Source organism: Diadema antillarum, unplaced genomic scaffold, assembly GCF_040938485.1.
Source record: "Diadema antillarum isolate AM-2024a unplaced genomic scaffold, OU_Dant_1.0 scf00000151, whole genome shotgun sequence".
NCBI classification, from domain to species: domain Eukaryota; kingdom Metazoa; phylum Echinodermata; class Echinoidea; order Diadematoida; family Diadematidae; genus Diadema; species Diadema antillarum.
This window is the reverse complement of record NW_027271040.1, coordinates 315,699-336,098: the sequence shown is the minus strand read 5'-3', so window position 1 is coordinate 336,098 and position 20,400 is coordinate 315,699. Positions and strand designations below refer to the sequence as shown.

At 41.1% G+C, this 20,400-nt stretch overlaps 1 protein-coding gene across 3 annotated transcripts in view; it reads right to left on the bottom strand.

The window, feature by feature from the left end:
* Window positions 1–5,124: 5,124 nt before the first annotated feature.
* LOC139721898 (retinoic acid receptor RXR-alpha-B-like) overlaps window positions 5,125–20,400 on the bottom strand; it is a 116,497-nt gene continuing 101,221 nt past the window's right edge. For 2 of the 3 annotated variants that reach the window (XM_071633219.1, XM_071633222.1), the window contains exons 5-9: window positions 17,223–17,402; window positions 14,647–14,816; window positions 13,779–13,905; window positions 10,052–10,276; window positions 5,125–8,084 (exon numbers count right to left, since the gene is read on the bottom strand). In XM_071633219.1, coding sequence (XP_071489320.1) covers window positions 7,834–8,084; window positions 10,052–10,276; window positions 13,779–13,905; window positions 14,647–14,816; window positions 17,223–17,402 — 953 coding nt within the window. In that variant the 3' untranslated portion in view covers window positions 5,125–7,833. The remainder of the gene's footprint in view (window positions 8,085–10,051; window positions 10,277–13,778; window positions 13,906–14,646; window positions 14,817–17,222; window positions 17,403–20,400) is intronic. The other variant, XM_071633221.1, reaches the window with a different exon arrangement.

Here is a 20,400-nt window from a genome sequence, read left to right as displayed (position 1 = left end):
TTTTAAAAAATATATACAAGCGATTAGTTTCATTTTTGCAAAACCCACTTTAACTCCAAGAGGTAGATATAACAAACAGTCAGTCCTTGTTCATTCCCCTACACATTCGTCAAGAAAAGACAACCACATATCATCTTCCGGACCAGCGATCTGGTATTTCATTTTTTTTTTTTTTTTTTTTTTTTTTGGCAGGGTTTTTGTCTTTTTCTTCTGTTTTTTGTTTAAATCAGATTAAGGGAATAGATCAGAGTTTTCGGGAGAACAAGCAAAACCTGTATTTTGGCCAAGAAGTATCTGCTCGTTTCCCACTGATGGGACAATCGGAAGCGGACAGCTTCTTTTTTGAGAGGCCGTCTTGTTGGGGGAAAAAACTAGAGAGAAAGGGGCCTAACAATACACGATAGTAAGATGAAATACGAACACAGACTGGATATACGACCTTTTCAACACAATAGACATAAACAGATTTTTTTTTTTTTTTTTTTTGCGCTCAGATACGTGTAATACCGCATGTACACATCATGGTCAGGTTTCAATATTTACTACACGTAGATACATTTACATACCCATAAATCCCCGTAATCTTATTTTTTTTTTCAGTTGCAAGCATAATCATTGTGAAATTCATTGTAAAGATCAACGAAGATACACATTTTTTTTTTCCAAGTCATTTTGGGCAACCCTGCTCCAGACAACTTTAAGACTCATCTCCACAACTGAACTCACAAATAAAGAAAAAAAAAATATGTCAGAGGAAATAAGTAAATATGAGCAATTTTCAGTATTTACAGCATGTATAATGACAGAGAAAATAATGACAATCATTCAGCTATTTTCATTTTCATTTCCTGACGTCACATGTACACAGAAACTAATCACGGCGCACACCAGATTAACACTACATAATATGCAACATAAGCGTCTAAAATAGATTTGGTTGAAAAAAAAAAATTACACAGACTTATACAAAAAATTGCTCAGTCATTGTGCTGCTGTACTACAATCTGCACTGGAAAAAAAAAAAGTTCCCACAAAAATATTCATCAAATTTACATTTATGTACCCATAAATCTTATACTTCAGAGGATCAATATATCGTCAGAAGAAGAGACTTCCAAACTCATATACACAAGAAAAAAAAAATGAAACAAAACAAAACAAAACAAAAAAACCCACAAGATCTTCGATCCACTATTTCAGATAACATAACAGAACATAAAGAACGATGACATTTCATACTACGCAAAGAGACAACACAGTACAATATGGAAATGTTTTGAGTAACACAGGTCGTGCACATGATTGGATTACTCTTCCTTCTTTCCACAATCAGGTTGTAACATAATCGTGCACCATATTATATTTACAAATGAAAAAAAAAAAGTATGCAAACAAGGACCAAATTGCAAATGCCACACAAAGGCTGGCAAATTGTTTGTTGTGTTTTTTTTCCAACAGTGGAATATCACTTAATGCAGGTTGCACGTGGGTATATGACTAAACAAAGCACTGTACTTCTACATGGTATCACGAAGCATGGATGACCCAAGCTCCGTGCAGCCCCGCCGGGACAATCGGCGTCCCATGATAACCTCCCAGCCGTGGCCAACCATACCACCTAGGATGGGTAAACATTGCCCCCCCCCCCCCCCCCCCAACCAGAGTGACGACTCATCAAAAAAGACTTCTACTACAAAGTGGCAGTGTCCGTAAAGGCGTGTGAGTGTTCCATTCTAGGATTGTTCTCTCATTCAAATCGCTCCATCTCTCCATCTGCCCCCCCCCCCCCCGGTGGCGAAGGAGCACCCTTTCTCTCTATTCAACATCATCTTGGAGCATGACTCCGTAACCATGCCATCACTAGATCAAATCTTTCCACATCACAGTCTCAAATTTTTGTGTGACTCCTGAAACTCGGATTCAGAGAAATGCAGCCGCACACCTTGACAACTCGACCTGGATGCATCGAGATCGAGCAGCGAGCGATTCGGGTTGATATCAGTTGCCACGGTGATGATGCTCTGCTGCAAATACTTCAAAGAAGGACATGGTTGATAAAGAATAAAAGAAAATACTCGCGCACTGAGCTCGACCAATAAACACAGTATATGTCACTCACAACAATCACAGTTAATGTACATACATCTCCCTGATAATGTGCAGGTTACTCAAACTGGCTTGAAGTCTATCAATGAATCTCTTGTCTCACCCTCAAGACACTAAAGCAGCATTCGAGAAAATATACAAGCATATACTACAATTATGCTATACCTTTGTTTTGTTTTGTGCTCCTCCATACTGTTGTAGTGGTAGTAGTAGTAGAAGTAATAGTAGAAGAAGAAATAGTAGTAGTAGTAGTAGTAGTTGTGTCAAAATAGCAATCACAAGTGTATGTACAAGTTAACAGTCATGGAATCTTTTTTTTTTTCCTTTCATTTTCATTTTGTTTTGCAAAAAAAAAAAGAAAAAGATTTTTCACAGACTACACATAAAAACTTACAACCGTATATTCATAAAATGTTGCACTTTACACAAAATACACAGTGATGGTATACACTCGTGCGTTCGTTGTTTCACTTGACATGAAAACTCAGTCAGGAGGACACCAGTCAGTTTTATCTCCCTGGCAAACTCTTTTGAGAAGAGGGTTTCGACAACGAGGACAACCATTACACATTTCCTCATAAATGATTCTGCAATCCACTACCAAATATTGGTGCACTGCTGTCATGGCGAAAAGGCCATCGATATCACGGATCCCCCCACAATAGCTGTGAAACTCACTTCCTTACTGATAACATCTGATAGAGGGCGCAATACACTGCAGTCGTGTCTTACGTCTGCGGATCTGCTCGACATGACAAGTTGGGGAACACTGCCATAAAATGAGGCCTTTGGACTTTATTCCGCACCAGAACTTCCTAAAACTTCCAAAAGGTGGGAAAAGGCTGAAACAAGATGCCATCGTCAGGTGGTTACTCAAATAAATTCAATCTTTATGGATATTTCTAAATTTATCATTTTTTGTTTAAACTCAATGTGACGATGAGAAAAAAAGCATTCCTACTAAGACTTTGTTGTTGTTGTAGTTTTCAGTGCACTTCTGCTCATAAGGTGACATAGAATCGGTAAAACATTTTGAAATCTATCCGTGATGATATCACTTCAGGCATACATTCATGCATTGTATCATATTTAGAGCCATCTCCCTCTTAGGGACAGGCCCTCCCCTCCTCAACACAAAAATAATTTAAAGAGAAAATCTAATGTCTTGTATTACGTACATGCCACTGACTTCCATTTAATCTTGCTACTTGACTACATATAATTCGTGCTTGCTAAACCACCCCAAAAATAATATGATAGAGAAAGTATTGAAATAACATGAAGAGTTTGAACGCAAGAGCAGATAAACACCATTTTCAGAGATTCTAGTGTATGGTCATTTTCAAACAACAGAGAAAAATGAAACATTTCAAATGATACTGCACTCGTTACGTAACAAGAAATATTTTTAAGACATTATGAAAATTATCACATTGATTTCAATTATTTTCTTTGTTTTTCAGCAGCTTCAATCTCAGACACCTCCAGTTGATAAAAGTGAATTATATCGGTTTTTGCATTTAAACTCTTCAAAAAACTGTTACTCTTTTACCAGCATGATCAAACGAAATATTGATACCCTTTGCACCACCGGGGGTGAATTTGGCAACACCGCACGATTCTTGCAGCATTTTGGTAGCTCCCATAGCGGGAGGGCGAGAATCACACGTTGGCGTGATCACTTTCGTCGGAAAGTGGCACGTTTTCGGCGCGACACGCTCATGGCGATCAACATTTTCCAGCATCTCATCCCGACTACGTGCATCCTTTCATACTGTTGGTCAAAGGAGAGGGCAGCAAACCGAGAATTCGTCTGATCCTCATACACAGAGCATCGGTCAGTGAGAATGATGCGCTCATGTGCACCTCCTGTTTGACGGCTTCCCCTGATCTACACACTATCGAAGGACAATCTCCCTAACAGACACCTACCAGAACAGAATATCAAATATCACGACTGCTACAAAGAGCCTGGCAGCCGTCTTACAGTCAGAGTAAGTCCCTCGGTTATTAGAATGAAGGAAGTCGTCCACACTGCGTGGTTTGTAGCTAATGAGGGTACATATTTTCTATCTCACAAAAAAGACAGCCTAGACAGGATTCCGTCTACGCCACTACACTGCAACGCCCTTCGTTCCTGTTAATAATACGTGCAGGAGGAACACACGAAACCGCGAGAAAAGCCACGTCACAAGTCTGTTCTGCTTGCCACACATAAATGTAATCACAACCTTGAATTTAGCAGTTTTGTGGGGCGGATTTCTCACCCTCCTCATGTCTGAAATTGCGAGCCCTGTCACAGCACATAGCGTATTGTACAAATCAAACACCCTGTTTCACAAATGGAAGAATGAACACCATCATCTCTATTTTTCTCTTCCTCCACTTTTATTTTTTTTTTTGCCTCAAAATAAGACACAACTTAAAATCTATTGCACATTTTCATCTTTTTTTTTTCGCATCGTAATACAAAATCATTTGCTAGAGAACGCGCAAATCACCTAAACTTGTCCAGTCACTCATAATGAAATTTAGACAAATGCTAAGGTAAGGCAGACTCACCAAATTCACAGATTGGAGGAACAGGACATGACTGCATGAAAACAAAGATGTATATAAAGGTTGAAACTGAATGACAATGTCCTGGTAACAAAATCATTTCACATTCCTACAACTGGAGGTAAGGCTAAGCATCAATCAAGAGAGACGGACTGTGATTGTGATCTGTGCAGAGAACTTTTTATGAAGACAAGAACTGACAGGAGTGATGGGATACTGGGAACACAGTAAAAGGTAGGGGTGTGAGAGTACTTGCAGAAAAATAAAATCTGAAGAAAAAAAAAATTGAAACTTAAGAAAAAAGATCTGAAGTGCACTGAACTGTGAACATTTCACACTGTGAAAAAAGTCTGAAGTAGGTTTTGGGTAGATTTATAAAGACCGAAATCAGATTAAATTATGAACTTTCACATCCCTGTCAAATATCGGTTTGGGCAAGTACTTCTTCTTCTTCTTCTTCTTCTTCTTCTTCTTCTTCTTTTTTAAGCAAAAAATATGGCACAATTTCCATCTGACTGGTTGAAAATACTAGTATCTTCTTGCTTGCGTGGACTGGACAAATGAAAAAAAAAAGACAAAAAAACACTCATAAAACTTTACTTGCTAAAATTTTGTATACTTATACAAAACTATGTGGGTCTAAAGCAAAATTCTCCATTACGTTGAAAGTTTACTTGTGAACCACTTTGATCTCAAAGCTATTTCTAACCTGCACTCAATCTTTGCCGGCTACTTGATGTCTCATGTCACAAAATCACAAAGGACAATATTTAACGTTCTTTTATATTCTCAAATAATTGTGTGTGCGTGAGGTTTCCTTTGAAAATGCTCAGACTTAAACAGAGAGATAAAAGTGTACTTATCCACATTCTCCTTGGCATATGCAATACACGACTGTGTAGTATTCTGGCACGCACTGTTATGTGGGAACTGTCTGCAGTCAGTCACACAAGGCTATTGCAGGGATTTTCACATATCCCCAGCCAGCGCATGCCTCATTTCTTCTCACCCAGTAAAGACAGTGTTACGGAAACACTGCAAATTTACAGATGTTCCGTACTATCATGCATTTCCCCGACGTTTCACGGAACACCGCAAAATGACGTACACACCCAGTCTGCAAAAATACAACCATTAGGACATCTGACGGCGTCTTACTTTTTGTCCTCAACCTTTCAGATCGTAAATTCGCCGTAGAGGTCACGACCGCTCTCGTCATGAAAACCAGTAGGTCATCCGAGATTCGCCGCTGCCAAAACGGCTGATCTATTAGCAGATCTTGAGTATAGGAACTATCAACCCAGAAGCATCACGCATCAATCACTGCCGTACTCATGAATTTTTCGCCAGCTGGACATCATGGAACATACCACTGCCTCCTGAGGGGGCGACGCTGAACTTCGCATCACTGTTGACCGGATACCCTTTACACAACGTCTCTTTGAATAGAACCAGTCCCTGCTCACAAAATCCACAATTTAGCATTTCATCACACAAATATTACAAAGAAGCACTCGTTGGCTTCAGTCCCAAATCATGTTCTGACACACTGCCATCCATCATAACCGATCAAGGTTGGTACAATGTTTCATTTATAAAGTCTGAACCCTTTGAGCCATAATGCATATGTAACCATGCACTCGAAGTGAAGGATGTCGAAACAAGTCAAGACATTTGCCTGAATGCCGTTGGGAGTATTTTATAATTGCTGGGGGTAATGGAGCAGATTGGGAGCAGGACGCTGAACTACCGGTAGGTTGGCACACTTCTGCGTTGGCACGAGAAGGGAGTGTGTGGATTTACAGAGCCACAAGATTATAGAGTCCTCTTTCGATACACACGCTTAAACGTATATGTGCATGATGGCTGGGATAGAATTCACACTGCCACCAGCCACAACCCAGCACCAGCTCTGCCCCTTTGCATGGGAGACGGGGCTAGTGGCAGTCCTGCTTGAACGAGATGGCGGGTGGCTCAGTGCAAATATTCTACCATAACGGTGGATTCCGACTATTCACGATACGAATGCTTTCCATCACTCCTTCAATGTGCGGAGAAAGGGCCTAATGCTGTATGCGGCATATATTTTTGCGGGTTTCGTTTTTTTTGTGTTAATTTTCACGAGTCATGGTGCAATTTGCGAATTTAACAAGACGCAAAAATATTAACCCTGATCCCAACATGAATGCAACATGTGCGCATTCCTATCTCTGTTCATTACTATACTCCACAATTGCGAATTTAACCACTTTTGAAATTGTTGGGAGTTCCAAATTCACGAAAAATTAGACTCCCTAAATATATGGCTTATACAGTATGTACTTGCCTCGATCTGTTCTAATCAATGGTGGATACCGACTGACTTCATACTACAGCCATCAGGCTCTGTGGAATTTCTCTGCGTAGATTGGCAAAAATCAACATATCACGGATATTACCTGAAAAAAAAAATGACTGTCACAACCAAAGTACAGCTCTCGCTCGTGACATTATTATACGATACCTCTCATTATGCTCTTCCCATATCAGTAAATGTCGACTGGCAAAAAAATGAATATACTGACTTACTTTTGGGCGAGGCATGCCCATATTGATACATATCATATGACATAAGAGAGGAGGGAATATGTATGGTTTTTCCTTGATAAGATGCTGATGAGTAGCATGACTACTCACACTATCTTAGAAGGCCAAATGAAGTGTTTAAAGGTAGGGAAGGAAAAAAACAAACAAACTTACGCACAAAATCAAAATTTGAGCTTGCTACTTACGCAAGAAATGAGTTCATTTTCCTGTTGGAACACTTGTGGTTTGACGTCACACAAGAAAAAAAAAACCACAACTAACTTACAAAAATCACAAGTATGTTCCTTACGGACTCCACAAGAATATGACATCGATGGGGACTTCCTCTTCCCCCTGGTGCTGTTGCTCACATGGATGTGTATACATGGGACTAAAGGAGGTGGAGGGCATCGTGCGAGTCCGATCCATGGATAGCTTCACAGTCTAAAGAGTTACGATCACAAATTTCTTAGCCGTTTTTTTTTAACATATATTTTTTCCCCCGGGAAATTCTTTCCAATCATGCCAAGGGGGAAAAAAAAAAAAAAAAACGGGAGAAAAAAAAAAAAGAGAGGCTCAAACGAGTGAAGAGCGCCCTCCTTCTCAGCTGTTGTTTGGCGCCTCCAGCATCTCCATGAGGAAAGTGTCGATGGGCGTGTCCCCGATGAGTTTGAAGAAGAAGAGGTGCTCCAGGCACTTGAGGCCGATGGAGCGCAGGGCGGGCAGTCTGAGCAGGAGCTTGGCGAAGCGCCCCGGCTCGTCCGTATACTGGTTGCGGCAGTACTCCTCGAGGGACGCGTACACCTTCTCGCGTAGCTCCTCCACTTTCTGGATGGATGTCAGGTTCTTGGCATCTGCAGGGGGGGGGGGGGGGAAACAGACACATCAATTCAGACATAAATTCAGACACATCTATTTCCTCTACAGTCCTACCTCTCGTATCTGACCTCCCCTTATCTGGATATCTCAATCCAGACGCGTCCTCGCCCTGATTTTTCTTCTTCTTTTCAATCTAATAATTACGGGGAAAAGGGGGATTTCAAACTCAAAAAAAATTTCTAAACAAATCCACATGAATTACATATTATTCCCCAACATAAGTAACATATACATGAAGTACGCTGACACCAAATTTTTATCAAAATAACAGCCATTTTAGCAAAGAAAGAGTTTCAGTGTACGCTACCTGATGTACCTACAACTAGGTAGGCAGCTGTGTAAAACATTGAATTTCCCATATCTGGCCAAATCCCTTATCTGGACACGTCCGGATTGAAGAGGTCAAACTGTATTTCTTATTCTCTCTTCCCTATCTCTTTCTCATTAGCGGAGCTCCATCTTTAGTTGTTGCTGTTTTTTCTTCTAAGGCCTCCCCCTCCCCCACTTTGGTTTCTACGACTATTTTGCATTGCCATTTGTTGCAAAAGTATATGTTCCTGGAGTATTCATTTAGATATGTTTGTAAATCATAACAAGACAAAATGTTACTGCATAGTGATAATTACTGTAATTTAATTATGTTTGTTGCTTTACTTTTGTGAACACAAAGTAAAAATCAAAACAAAATGAAATGAATCAAGTCAATTTATCATCGTAAGTTGAGAGAGTGCCCTTGTGGCTCTGTGGGTAAAGACCACAAACTCTTAAAGTCTCTGATTCAAGTCCTCCTGGCAGCAGTGGTTTCATCATTGCTATGGGCTTCTGAGGGCATTTATGGCCTGCTTACAAGTATTCAAATGCACACTTCATGACCATAATCATTATTATGTGACTGAGCATAACAAAACAAAACCACAACCAACAAAAATTCACACACACTGATTTCGTGTCATGACTGAAAATAGGTGAAATGGGTCAACTTGATAAATCCTGAGTTTTTCATATTTTCTGAAAGAGCGAGACTTCATCTGCATCATGGCAGAGTTTTTGATCATAACACGAACATGAAATGGTGTTTTAGCAGTTTTCCAGAACACTTTTTTTGTAGAATAGTGTGATTAGGTGTGTCTGAGAGTCCCCTTTTAAAACCTTGCACACGCTCTTCAATTTTCAAGCTTTCTATTCCTGTAGTTAAAGATACTTTTCTTCCTTTCACTAACTCTAACTGACTAAGGATTTCATCATTAAATAGACAAAACAAACCTTTGGAAAAATCTAAAAATAGAGGGGGGGGGGGGAGATGACCTGAATGCCAGCGTTACTCTGATATCAAAGATGAAAGACAAGTTAAATCAGAAATGGCTCTCATCTTTCTCTGATCTCAGTGAAAACAACAGATCTGCTGCTTGGCTTCTGTCACACACACACACACACACACACACACACACACACACACACACACACACAACACACACACACACACACACACACATACACGCACGCACACACACGCCTATCACCACGATAAGGATGACAAACAGCTTCCTTGGTGTCAAGCCTTTGGATCACCTTCCTGATAAACGTCACTCCTGTGTCTATCACAAGATAACGTCTATAGGGACTGAGTGACTGTAAAGACAGCTGTTCGTGTTTAAACAAACGTGGTGGTTGGCACAGCCGACCATGAAACAACAGCCCACCCCCACCCCCCAATTTAAAAACAAAAAGCAAGAAAAGACGAACCAATCTAGTGCATAAAAGAGAGAAAAACTAGCAATTTGATAACTGACAATTTGTAAGATACCACAAATACAAACAATTCAATGATATCTGTATTCTCTTGTAGGAAAATGAAGATATTTCAAGTTTTCAGGGAGCCCTCCTGTTATGTATGTTATGAACAACAGGACAGCTTTGCCAATAGATGGCGACATTCTCGTACCTGGGTTGAAGAGGACGATGGCCCGCAGGCATCCTAACTCCGTCTTGTCCATCTTCATCTCGCGCATCTTGGCCACGAGCTCGGTGAGGACGCGGTCGAAGATGGTGCCGACGCCGGCGCTGTGCGCGCTGTTGCGGTGTACGTGGAGACCGGTGGCAAGGAGGATGCCGTCCTTGACTTGGATGGATCGGTGCGAGAAGGCCGCTATCAGCAGCTCATTCCAGCCTGCCGTCACAGAAAACCAAAGAAGATAAAGACAGACTGGTTTGAAACACATCACTTCCAAGACACTACATTTTTCTGGTTTGTTGTTACATCTTTTTATCAAATTTTCACTACTGTATAAGCTGTTATTTTCACCAGGGTTTAATTTTCGCAAAATTTGCGAATCACAGTTGGACCGCGAATTTAACAACATGCGAAAACGTCACCATGCACTAAGGTGATAGTGTGCTTATGAAGGCTTTTGTGTCAATACGCGAAAACAACATCTCACGAAAATGTCTGTGATCAAGTCATTTGTGAAAATATCTGTACGTGAAAATGACAGCATATGCAATATTCATTGTTAGTGTTTTGATAAGGTAGAGTAAAAATAAAATAAAAAGGGTAAAAAATACCATTACGTCGAGCCAACTATTCATTACTAGCGAACAATCCAGAGGCAAACTGCTACCAGCAATTTGTTCCAGCCTGTGGTCAGGCAGGAACAAGACAAGGCATGAATGGAATCTAAAGACCGAGGTAGCGTGAGGAATCATGGGTAGTCTGATTGAATAAATCTGTATTCGCTGCCCACTGGGGTATATATGAAAACCATCTTTAGCGCCATCAGCCATGTATCAGCGATATGTTCATCTAAGCATAGGCTCTTCGGTTACAGCCAACTCCCGTCAAGGTTCTTCAACATAGAGATCTGGAAAAAAAATCATTTTAGCAGATCCCCAATTTATATTTAGATCCACATTTAGCTATAAAATCATGGCTGCGCTTGACCCCTGCCAGATCTCAATTACTTCCCGTAAAGTGAATACCTCAAGTTGCTTCAGCACCACTATTATTCCTTAACAAGAGTCTTATGCATCCTAAGGGAGGTCAACTATTCTGTGTTTTTGCTGTGCTGTAAAAACGACCAATCGTCGCCACCGTCTGCTTGTCGATTTCAAATTTTGCACAAACGCTCACTAAGCGTGAAAGTCGGGGGGTCATTACACTGGGTACACTGCTATCCTGGATTTTATCACCATCGCCACGCACAGGTCGTTTGGGGAAAACTACAGGGTGTATTATTGATGAGAAGCACCATATCGTCGGCTGAGAATGATAAGGGCGTTAAGTTGCCACTAAACCCGTAGTGTTCACGACCACTTAACGCCCTTCTCATTCTCAACAGACGATATGAACAAGCTGATGGCAAAGGAGCCAAGTTTGTTATCAGTGACGGTAAGGTTATCATGTGAACATAATCATCTTGTGTCACCTTTTCCGGTTAGATTGGACCAAAGACAGAAGCTGGGGGGGGGGGGGGAATGGCTAAAAAAAGACAAATAACACAATTCCTCCACAGAATTTTCCCTACACGCTTCTTTCAAGTCATCATCTCAGTTTAGGAAAGGATATATGGGGGGGGGGGGGGAGGAACATCTCTGAGAGGTCCATTTGAAGTTTGATTGATTAGACATCGACTTCAGAAGGGTGTAAGTGAAGTGTTCCCACCGCTTGATAACAAGCTTCTCAGGATACAAATTTTTCCCAGCCACATTCCAAGCAATGGGCAGGAAAAGGTGTGCCGAGAGGGTAATTTTATCTTTGCTGCAGACAACGTTGGATATAAGCTTTTTCTTCTGACGCCCACTGACGTCGTCGACGGAACAGACGTATCCCCACACTGTGGTATGGGTGCTGGCAGGGGGGTTCTGGTTCCCAAGTCTCATTGGTACAGTCTATGTGTTTTTGTAATGGGAGTATTAATTTTGATAAGTTCTTTTTGGTTTCAGATGTTTTCAAATTGGTTTCAAATTGTTTTGGGTATACACAATTAAAGAGATATCATATAGATATGGAGTGTTTATGTATTTTAGCATTTGTGCTATACATGATGTGATGTACACTTGTGTAATGCGCTGTGAAACAACTGTATAGTTCACGAGAGCGCTATACAAATGTAATCATTACCTCCGCCAAGGAAGGAGGTTATGTCTTCATCGGCATTGGTTTGTTTGTTTGTTTGTTAGTGTGCAAACCAACTCAGAGAGTTGCGAACAGATTTGAATGAAACTTGCAGGAAAAGTTGATAATGACACAGGGAACACATGATTAAATTTTGGTAGTGATCTGGGATTTTTTGTGGATTGTTGAGAGATCTTTTTATCTTTTGGCAGTTAGGGTCAATGAACTCTGGAGTTCAAGATGCACGTATTTGACGTTTTGCATATGTGCTCTAAAGCGCATGCTCTGCATGGGTGAGGCGCTGCATAGTTGTAAGCTGATGACGTTAACAAAAGGCTTCTATATTGGGAAATTGGGCAATTTTCAGCATGTGTGTATGGGTGGAAATTAGCTGCTTGGCGGAAGTCTGCGCTCTCCCAAGTATTTTAGTAGTTGTAAAATTTTGTCATTGTAATTGAGGACCGATGCAAGATGGACCAAACTGTAAATGTATACGTCTGACTGAGATTCAAAGGTCAGTGAAGACTAGAGAGATGAGACCGACTACTCGTGACATGCTCACGATCATCTATTCATGTTCCAGGATCGAAAGAAATATTTCGACACTAGACCTGAGGGCAACCTGTACACTGCATACACAACATTGGGTGGTAGAAGGCTTCACAGTGCACCACGTATTCTTTCTTGAGTATGTGAGTGGCCCTGAAAAGGGCCTACCCAATCCCTGATTCTACCATCCAACGTTTGACCACCACGGAAGCCTTCAAAGATTTCATCATACACAACATTACTTCACAGCGGCTCTACGTTTTGGAATTTTCACCAAGTTAGCTGTTATTCGTGCGACTGACAAGCCAAAATACTGCCTCCTGTAACATAAAAGCAATCTGTACTATCTCCTAGGTGGAAAATCACTCCTTAGCTTCTTGAAAAGGATGATGCTTATTACCTTCCCCAAGAAAGTCATGTTTTTGACGGCACTGATTCGTTTTTTTCTGTTTGCAAAATAACGCAAATAGTTGTGAACCATTTCGGATGAAATTTACAGGAGAAGTTGATAAGACACAAGTAACGGATGATTGAATTTCGGTAATGATCCAAACCATCATCTGGATCCAAGATTTTTTTTTTTTTTTTCAAATTTTGTGACGGATTCTTTATCACTGGCAAATAGGGCCAACAAGTGAGGGAATTCAAGCTGCACATACGCACACTGAGTGCATGTACGAGGTGCAGCAGGAAGCTAAAGGTAGAGCTACTAGAAAGGATTCTTTATGGTTGGGAAATAGGGCTTTTATAAGCAAATGTGAATATGGGTAAAAATGAGCTGCTTGGCAGAGGTCCGCACTCCCCTAGTGCTTTTCCAGGTTCTCATTCCATTGCTGCGTTCCTCCATCCTGCATTTGACTGGATGCAAAAATGTCTTTCAAGTCCTATTTGTAAAACGTGTGACAAATACAGTATTCGGGACCTTGGGTAAAAAGAGAATTAACGAAAGGGACCAGACTCGGCCGAAGTTGTCCGCCGCCCTCATCACTGGAAGAGAATCTCAACTCACCTGCTCTGAGGAGCGTGACCTGGTCGTCTAGGGGCAGTTCTGTGAAGTGTGGGATCCTCTTGGCCCACTCCACCAATGTGAAGAGTTGCTTGTCGGCAGCCTGGCAAATGTTTGTCACGGGGTCTCGCTGCATGGCGCAAGAGAAACCAAAGTGAGCGAAGCGTCACAAAGCAGAAGTGTGGTTGGAGGAGGAAAAACACCTTACAGACATCTCAAATCACAAACTTAATTTTAATAGGATTATCGGTAATTTCCATTATAAGTTGGTTCCCAACCTGGTTCCTCACGAGAAACAGCCTTGATCCACTGGCCAAGGCTCCAAAGAGCTGCCATACTCATTTCAACTTGTAGGGAAAATATAGTCCTAATATGACTGCAAAACTGTCAATATTTGCTATGAGAGTACCACATATGCACGAGAATGTGTGACATAATGCTATGATAATGCACTTCCTGGTAAAGATGGAAATGCAGAATATTAGCCAAAAAGGATCGGTGGAAGTACTAAAGTCTTTAGAGCATACCTGATCATGGTTGCTTCATAATTTTTCATAATCGATTATTGATAATATTGATAAAATGCTTCTAGAATTAATGTTTTGCTTTACGATCTTAGCATTTTATGGACCTCTGCAAAAGTGTACTAGTACTTTCAGGAGGAGCTAGCATACAACACGCTCATTATCAGAAAATGTTACATTTTATCAACCACTCGCTAGAGGAAAAAAAATCACTTCTAACCGACCTGTTTCACCTGCACACTCTACAACGAGAAAGAGGAACGAAGACAAAAACATTTAAGGCAAATATGTCATAGAACTTCAGCCGGATATATATTTTCACTGTGCTCCGTCGCTAAAAGTCCTACCGGGGCATCTACGAAGGGTCCCTGGTTGGGCTCCACGGCCAGCTCGGCATCCAGGATCTTCTCGACGGGCATGTCGTTGCTCGCCCCGCTCGTGCTCTCCACCTGGCTGTCTCCCGTCGGCTTGTCCTTGCGCTGGCGCTCTTCTTGTACGGCTGCAGTAGAGATACAAGCTGGTTACATCAGTCACATTGATTGGAGGGGAAACAGCCCACACAAACGAAAAAAAAATCGTCACTTTTATCATAATTCCTCATACTTCGAATTTCTACCACATCATTCATTCAACAGAGACATGTTTTGTTTTGTTTTTTACTTTGGTGGATCCTTGATTGTGAAATCTATTTCATGGGTCACAATTTTTTAATTTTTCCAATGTTTATTATTTACATTCATCTTGGATGTTACACACACACAAAAACAAAATCAATAAAAATCATAGAAACAAAGCATGCACATAAAAAATACCATTGAAAGAAATGTAACCAGTTTCTCACCTCACCCAAATGATGAATATCATACCCTAGCGATATACTACATTACATCATTCGTTCTTACTACACCCTATTAGTATTTGCACTTACACCTCCATCCCCGCCCCCTCGTATCTAACCACTCCTGAAACTGTCGGGAAGTTGGGCATACGCAGTAATCAAGGACCCAGGACCGTAGGAAGTATGAGAATATGTAATGATCATTCTGCTTTCTTGTTGCAGAGTCTATGCAGGACTTGTCCATGCAATGTGGTATTACAATGCCATGCATCATGCAAGAACTCTGGAGACTGGGAAATATTGGTATTTAAAGAGAGACTGTCTACTATGACATACGGAGCAGGATCCAAATGTTGTTGTTGTGTTTTTCCACATTGCCTTCTATCACATTCTCCCTAGCCTTTTGTCAAGGCCCTCTCGCTGTATGGTTAAGAGAGCCCAGCCGAGTGAGGTTGCGCGAGGGCCTTTTTGAGATCTGCTTCCCATCCTTTTGTTAGCTCTTTGAATTACACTTGTACCAACTTTCGCTTTTCGATTTCGGGAGCAAAATACAACCAAGCTGTGTCTGTCTACCTGAGCCAGATTTGCATACAGTGAATGCATGCCGCAGACCTCCACGGGTGGTCAGTAAGGCTTGCGAACAGGCCAGACAACGCCAAGGCGGAGGATGAGGGGAGCACGCCATTCCATTGGTCGACCAGAACCCATTAATATGACTATTCAGTAGGGTTCATGTGTCATGAATAATAATGTGTGAAACAGATCTTAATGGGCTTTTACGCTGTCGCGTTCGGCTGGGCTCGCTTCACTTGCCTGTTTTACTATAAAATAATATTTTCGCGGCATGACATTTTCCCCGAGTTGCCTCAACATTCAATGCATATCGTGTAGACAAGAACTTTCGCGTGCATTTTAATTTTGCAATTCTTGGCTCTCGCGAACTTAAAATGCACATGAACATTCCTCGTTTTACAGTAGCCGTCTTACAGCGAGAAGGCCTTGACAAAAGGCTATATTCTCCCCAGAGAGATATTACTCAGAATAGATTTCACCGGGGGGACCTTCTTTCGTTCTTGTAAATCACCTTGTTCCACATTGGTAAGAGACAATTCTGCTCTATGAGAGCAAATCTGAATTTCTAACAAGTGCATATATTCTCTTCATCGTTATAGATCTATTCCATCAAGGCCACCAAACTATGCATAGAATACCTCCTCTCCTTATTTATCAACCTACATCTCTCTCTCTCTGTCCCTATGTCTATCTCTATCTCTTCCTTGCTACATCTGACCTTTTCATCACCTCACTTTTTATTACTTGTCAAAATGAATTAGCACGCTTGACATGCATGCATAGCATCTTTCTGGGATCTCTCTTTTTTCTTCCAGTTTCTCGTGTCGACTGGAAAACAATACAGTTTCTTAGATACCGACTAACCTGGCTTGAGACACAAACATATGAAAACTTCTACGGTGGGGTTTTCATGATGATGTTAATGATAGTTTCACATTTGTAACTTAAAACACGAGATCGAGGATCCCAACAGGAGCCTCCCATCTGCAAGTAAATGACTGAGGGAAAAAACAACAACAAAAAGATTTGCCAGTTGTTTGTCTTTTTTGATGAATCTCGGTACAGGTCTAAAATTCCAAATTATGTGTGTGTCTGAGTGCGCATGTGTAACATGCATGTGTTGGTATGAGGGTGTCTCAAGGAATCTGCCCATTTTTTTTGTCCAACTGCCTTTCGTGATCTTCAGTACAATGTAGGTTCACGGTTCCTAGAGGATTAAGGGGAAATCGTTTAGTATTTTTGCCCCTCTTTTCTTCTCTAAAGCAATGTTAATCTCAAATGGAACGCTTCCCCCAAATAGTTACTGACCTTGCCTCCACTCGTTAAGATCAAAATTCCCCTCATATGCCCCCCCCCCCCAGAAAAAAGGAAGGAGATATTGAAAAAGCACTCCTTGAGATCATAAAAGGTGTTGATTCAGGAGACGGGAGAGTCCAAGAGGGGCAGGTCGGGAGGAGCAGGTTGGGAGGGGTTGGATTGGGGTGGGGGCAGGTGGGGCAATACCAAGCGTACCTTCTCTACGCATGCCCATGGCTATGCACTTCTGGTAGCGGCAGTATTGGCATCGGTTTCTCTGTCGTTTGTCCACCATGCAGTTGCGCTCGTCTCGACACGTATAGGAGAGGTCTTTCCGTACGGTCCTCTTGAAGAAGCCCTTACACCCTTCACAGCTGTAGACACCATAGTGTTTGCCTGTAAGGAGGGTGACAAAGAATGGAGAGAAAATTTGAGGAAGAAGTCTTACATTTTGGGCATTTTTTTTTTTGCAGTTGATAATCATATCGCAGTTATGATAATGATCATGATAATGATGATGATGATGTTGCCAGAGGAGAGAAGAGAAGATGGGAATAGAAAGACAAGATGAAGGAAAGGTGGAATACAGCCAGAAAAGAAAGAGGAGGAAGAGGAGGAAGAGGAGGAGGAGGAGGAGGAGCAGGAGCAGGAGGAGGGTGAGGAGGATGAAGAGGAGAAGAAACAAGATGAGGCAAAGCAAGAGGAAAAGTTAATATATGACCGGTATATTTTTGGCAACATCATAATGTTTGAAAGTAAACTTTCATACCCTTCAAAACGGGAGATTTTAAGAGGCTGGCAATAAATCATACATTGTATGTACATCCATCCACCTAGAGCATGTAACCGGGATAATGTTTTATGGGGCATTTACAACACATGCAATGCACAATAACGGCAGCCTGCGCAGCATGCAGCACCTACGCTGTAACTAGGGGCACTCTTCTCATCACCATGGCAACTGCAGTATTCGTAACTAACAAGGAAATTCAACTCTCCCGTGTGAAATGTGACCCCTTTTTTTACAATGGATATATGCAGAACTGAAATAGCACGAAAGCAAGAAAATAAAAATTCACTCTTGATTAATCTCATATCATTAAAGTGCCTCAAATATTGGCATGATTGATGCAAGATTACTAATGACAAAGCGATACGAATAATGCCACGCTACACACCCACGGAAAGGGTATTCTTGTCCTAATCGGTTTGATTTAACGAAGGCTGAACATGAATCTTGATCAGACTTGTCCGTCCCTACAATGTGCCATACATCTCTTGAGGATAATGCGGCGAGTCACATGGGAACGACTGATTTAGCTCCCACAAATTACAATATTCTGCACACGCACTCTTGGAGGTAACATTCGGTCCAGGTGGCTTCTCATAATCAACTTTCACATCAGCTTGACTAATTATTGATTCCCTTTTTCCTGTTCTTTAAAATATAGATCGAGAACGAGGACTTCTGAGAAAAGTTGTCTTTAATGAGGAACACCCATTATCAAAAATTAATCTCTCACTCCACACGGCCTTGGTATTTCACAGAGGGGGAGGAGCATTCGTGCAAAGCCTTCACGTTACGCTTGGCAGCAACCAACTGCATGTCATGCATGTATAACGACACATCACGAACATCACATTTATTGGCTCGCATACAAATCAGCCCCAGCCTTCAAAAAAGAATAAGAAAAGAAAAACAAGAACGGGGATGATTCGTGAAGCTCGGCCATTTCCAAGACCAAAGAAATGTTCAGCGGATACAATCTCAAGGGAATCGTGACAATGTGAATAATTCCTTCTGGTATCAGCCATTTCTTAACAAAGAAAATCAATTATACAGTACTCCCAAACCTTGCATTGTTCTGATGACATGACTGAAAAATGAGTAGAAACTACTGCCTGCAGAAAATCTTGCTTTTGCCAACTAATTGATATGAGGTACAGTGTAACATTACCCATGTTCAAAGAATCTATTGAACATGTACAAATGGCTCAAATTAGTATGAACAGTAGTCATGGATTTCAAGGCTCTGCCAGTTATCTCTAATGCCACTCCCTAAATTGGCAAAGCCTTCCTGAAATTAGCTGCATCTCACCTACTGCTCACTCTGCTTATTTTCCCCGACATTTTTGATGTTCTTAGCATCATTTTGCTACTCTGCAGACAATATGTGATATCATTTTACATAGCTGTCAAGGCTATTACGTGGTATAATGCACCAAAGAGAAAGATATTCAAAGGGGGGGGGGGGGGTCCTAGGAATGGTTACAGTCACAATGATGCTTACTTTCTTCTTTTTTAGAGACCATTTCCTGGGGAAAGAAGAATTACCCTGATCCTGACTCCTGATTCTAATCACAGGCACAGATATGTTTATATCGGTATGTGTACTATATATGCCATATATCTATGTGATGGTTCAAAAAAAGCAAAAACAAAAGCAAACACAAAACATAATAGGAATATACATAAACTTTGGAATCAAGCAATGAGATCAACGTTTGAACTGCCTGTTCATTAAAGGCATACCACACACCTGCTGCTTACAAAAGTTAAAGAAAGAGAATAAATGGGAGAATTTCACACATTTTCCATTCATCATCTCTTTAGAAGATGTTCATAAATATCTTGTAGGAATACAAGGTTGAATGACAATTCTTTTTTTCCTTAAAAAAAGAAGAAGAAAAACCAGGAAAATTCCTGTCAAAACAGGACTAGTTTGCATGTGTGGTAATAGTCTATCTGTTAAAGAAACTTCATGTGGCCTTTAAATTTCCATAGCTGTTTCGCGGCGAGCAGCATGAGCAAACAGCCAGACCATGTGGCCCAGGAAGCAAAGAGTACACGAACCACACTGAGGCCTGGAACCCCTGATCAGGCGCCCCCACAAGGAATCAAACACATACCCTAACCCCCTCCCGTGGCCCCCATTTCCTAGCCTCCCCCCCCCACCCCAATGTTCCTGTACCTCTTCTTATCCCAAGCATTACTACATGATGTACACAACAAACAGAGCTATTATTCCTACAAAGATAACCCAAATCTATAACTCCGTGACTATCAAAATATTAATACCCTTTGCTTGGTTTTCGTTTTTGTTGTTGTTGTAGTTGTTGTTTTTTGTGGGTTTTTTTTGCTAGTATCCCATCTACTTTAATAATCAAACAGGAACCTTCAAAAATAGAATGATGATGCAGTGTATATAAAATAACACGCATAGTATGTGAGATATTTCAGAGGGGGGTTTTGTTTTGTTTCTTTTTTATAAACAATTTTTTTTTGCGAGTAAGACTGGTATACGCAAAATTAACAACATCCTAAAATATTGGCTCCAACGACACAAGTGCAGAGTTCATCTTCTTCAAAGTCATCTTCTCCAAAGTGCGACAT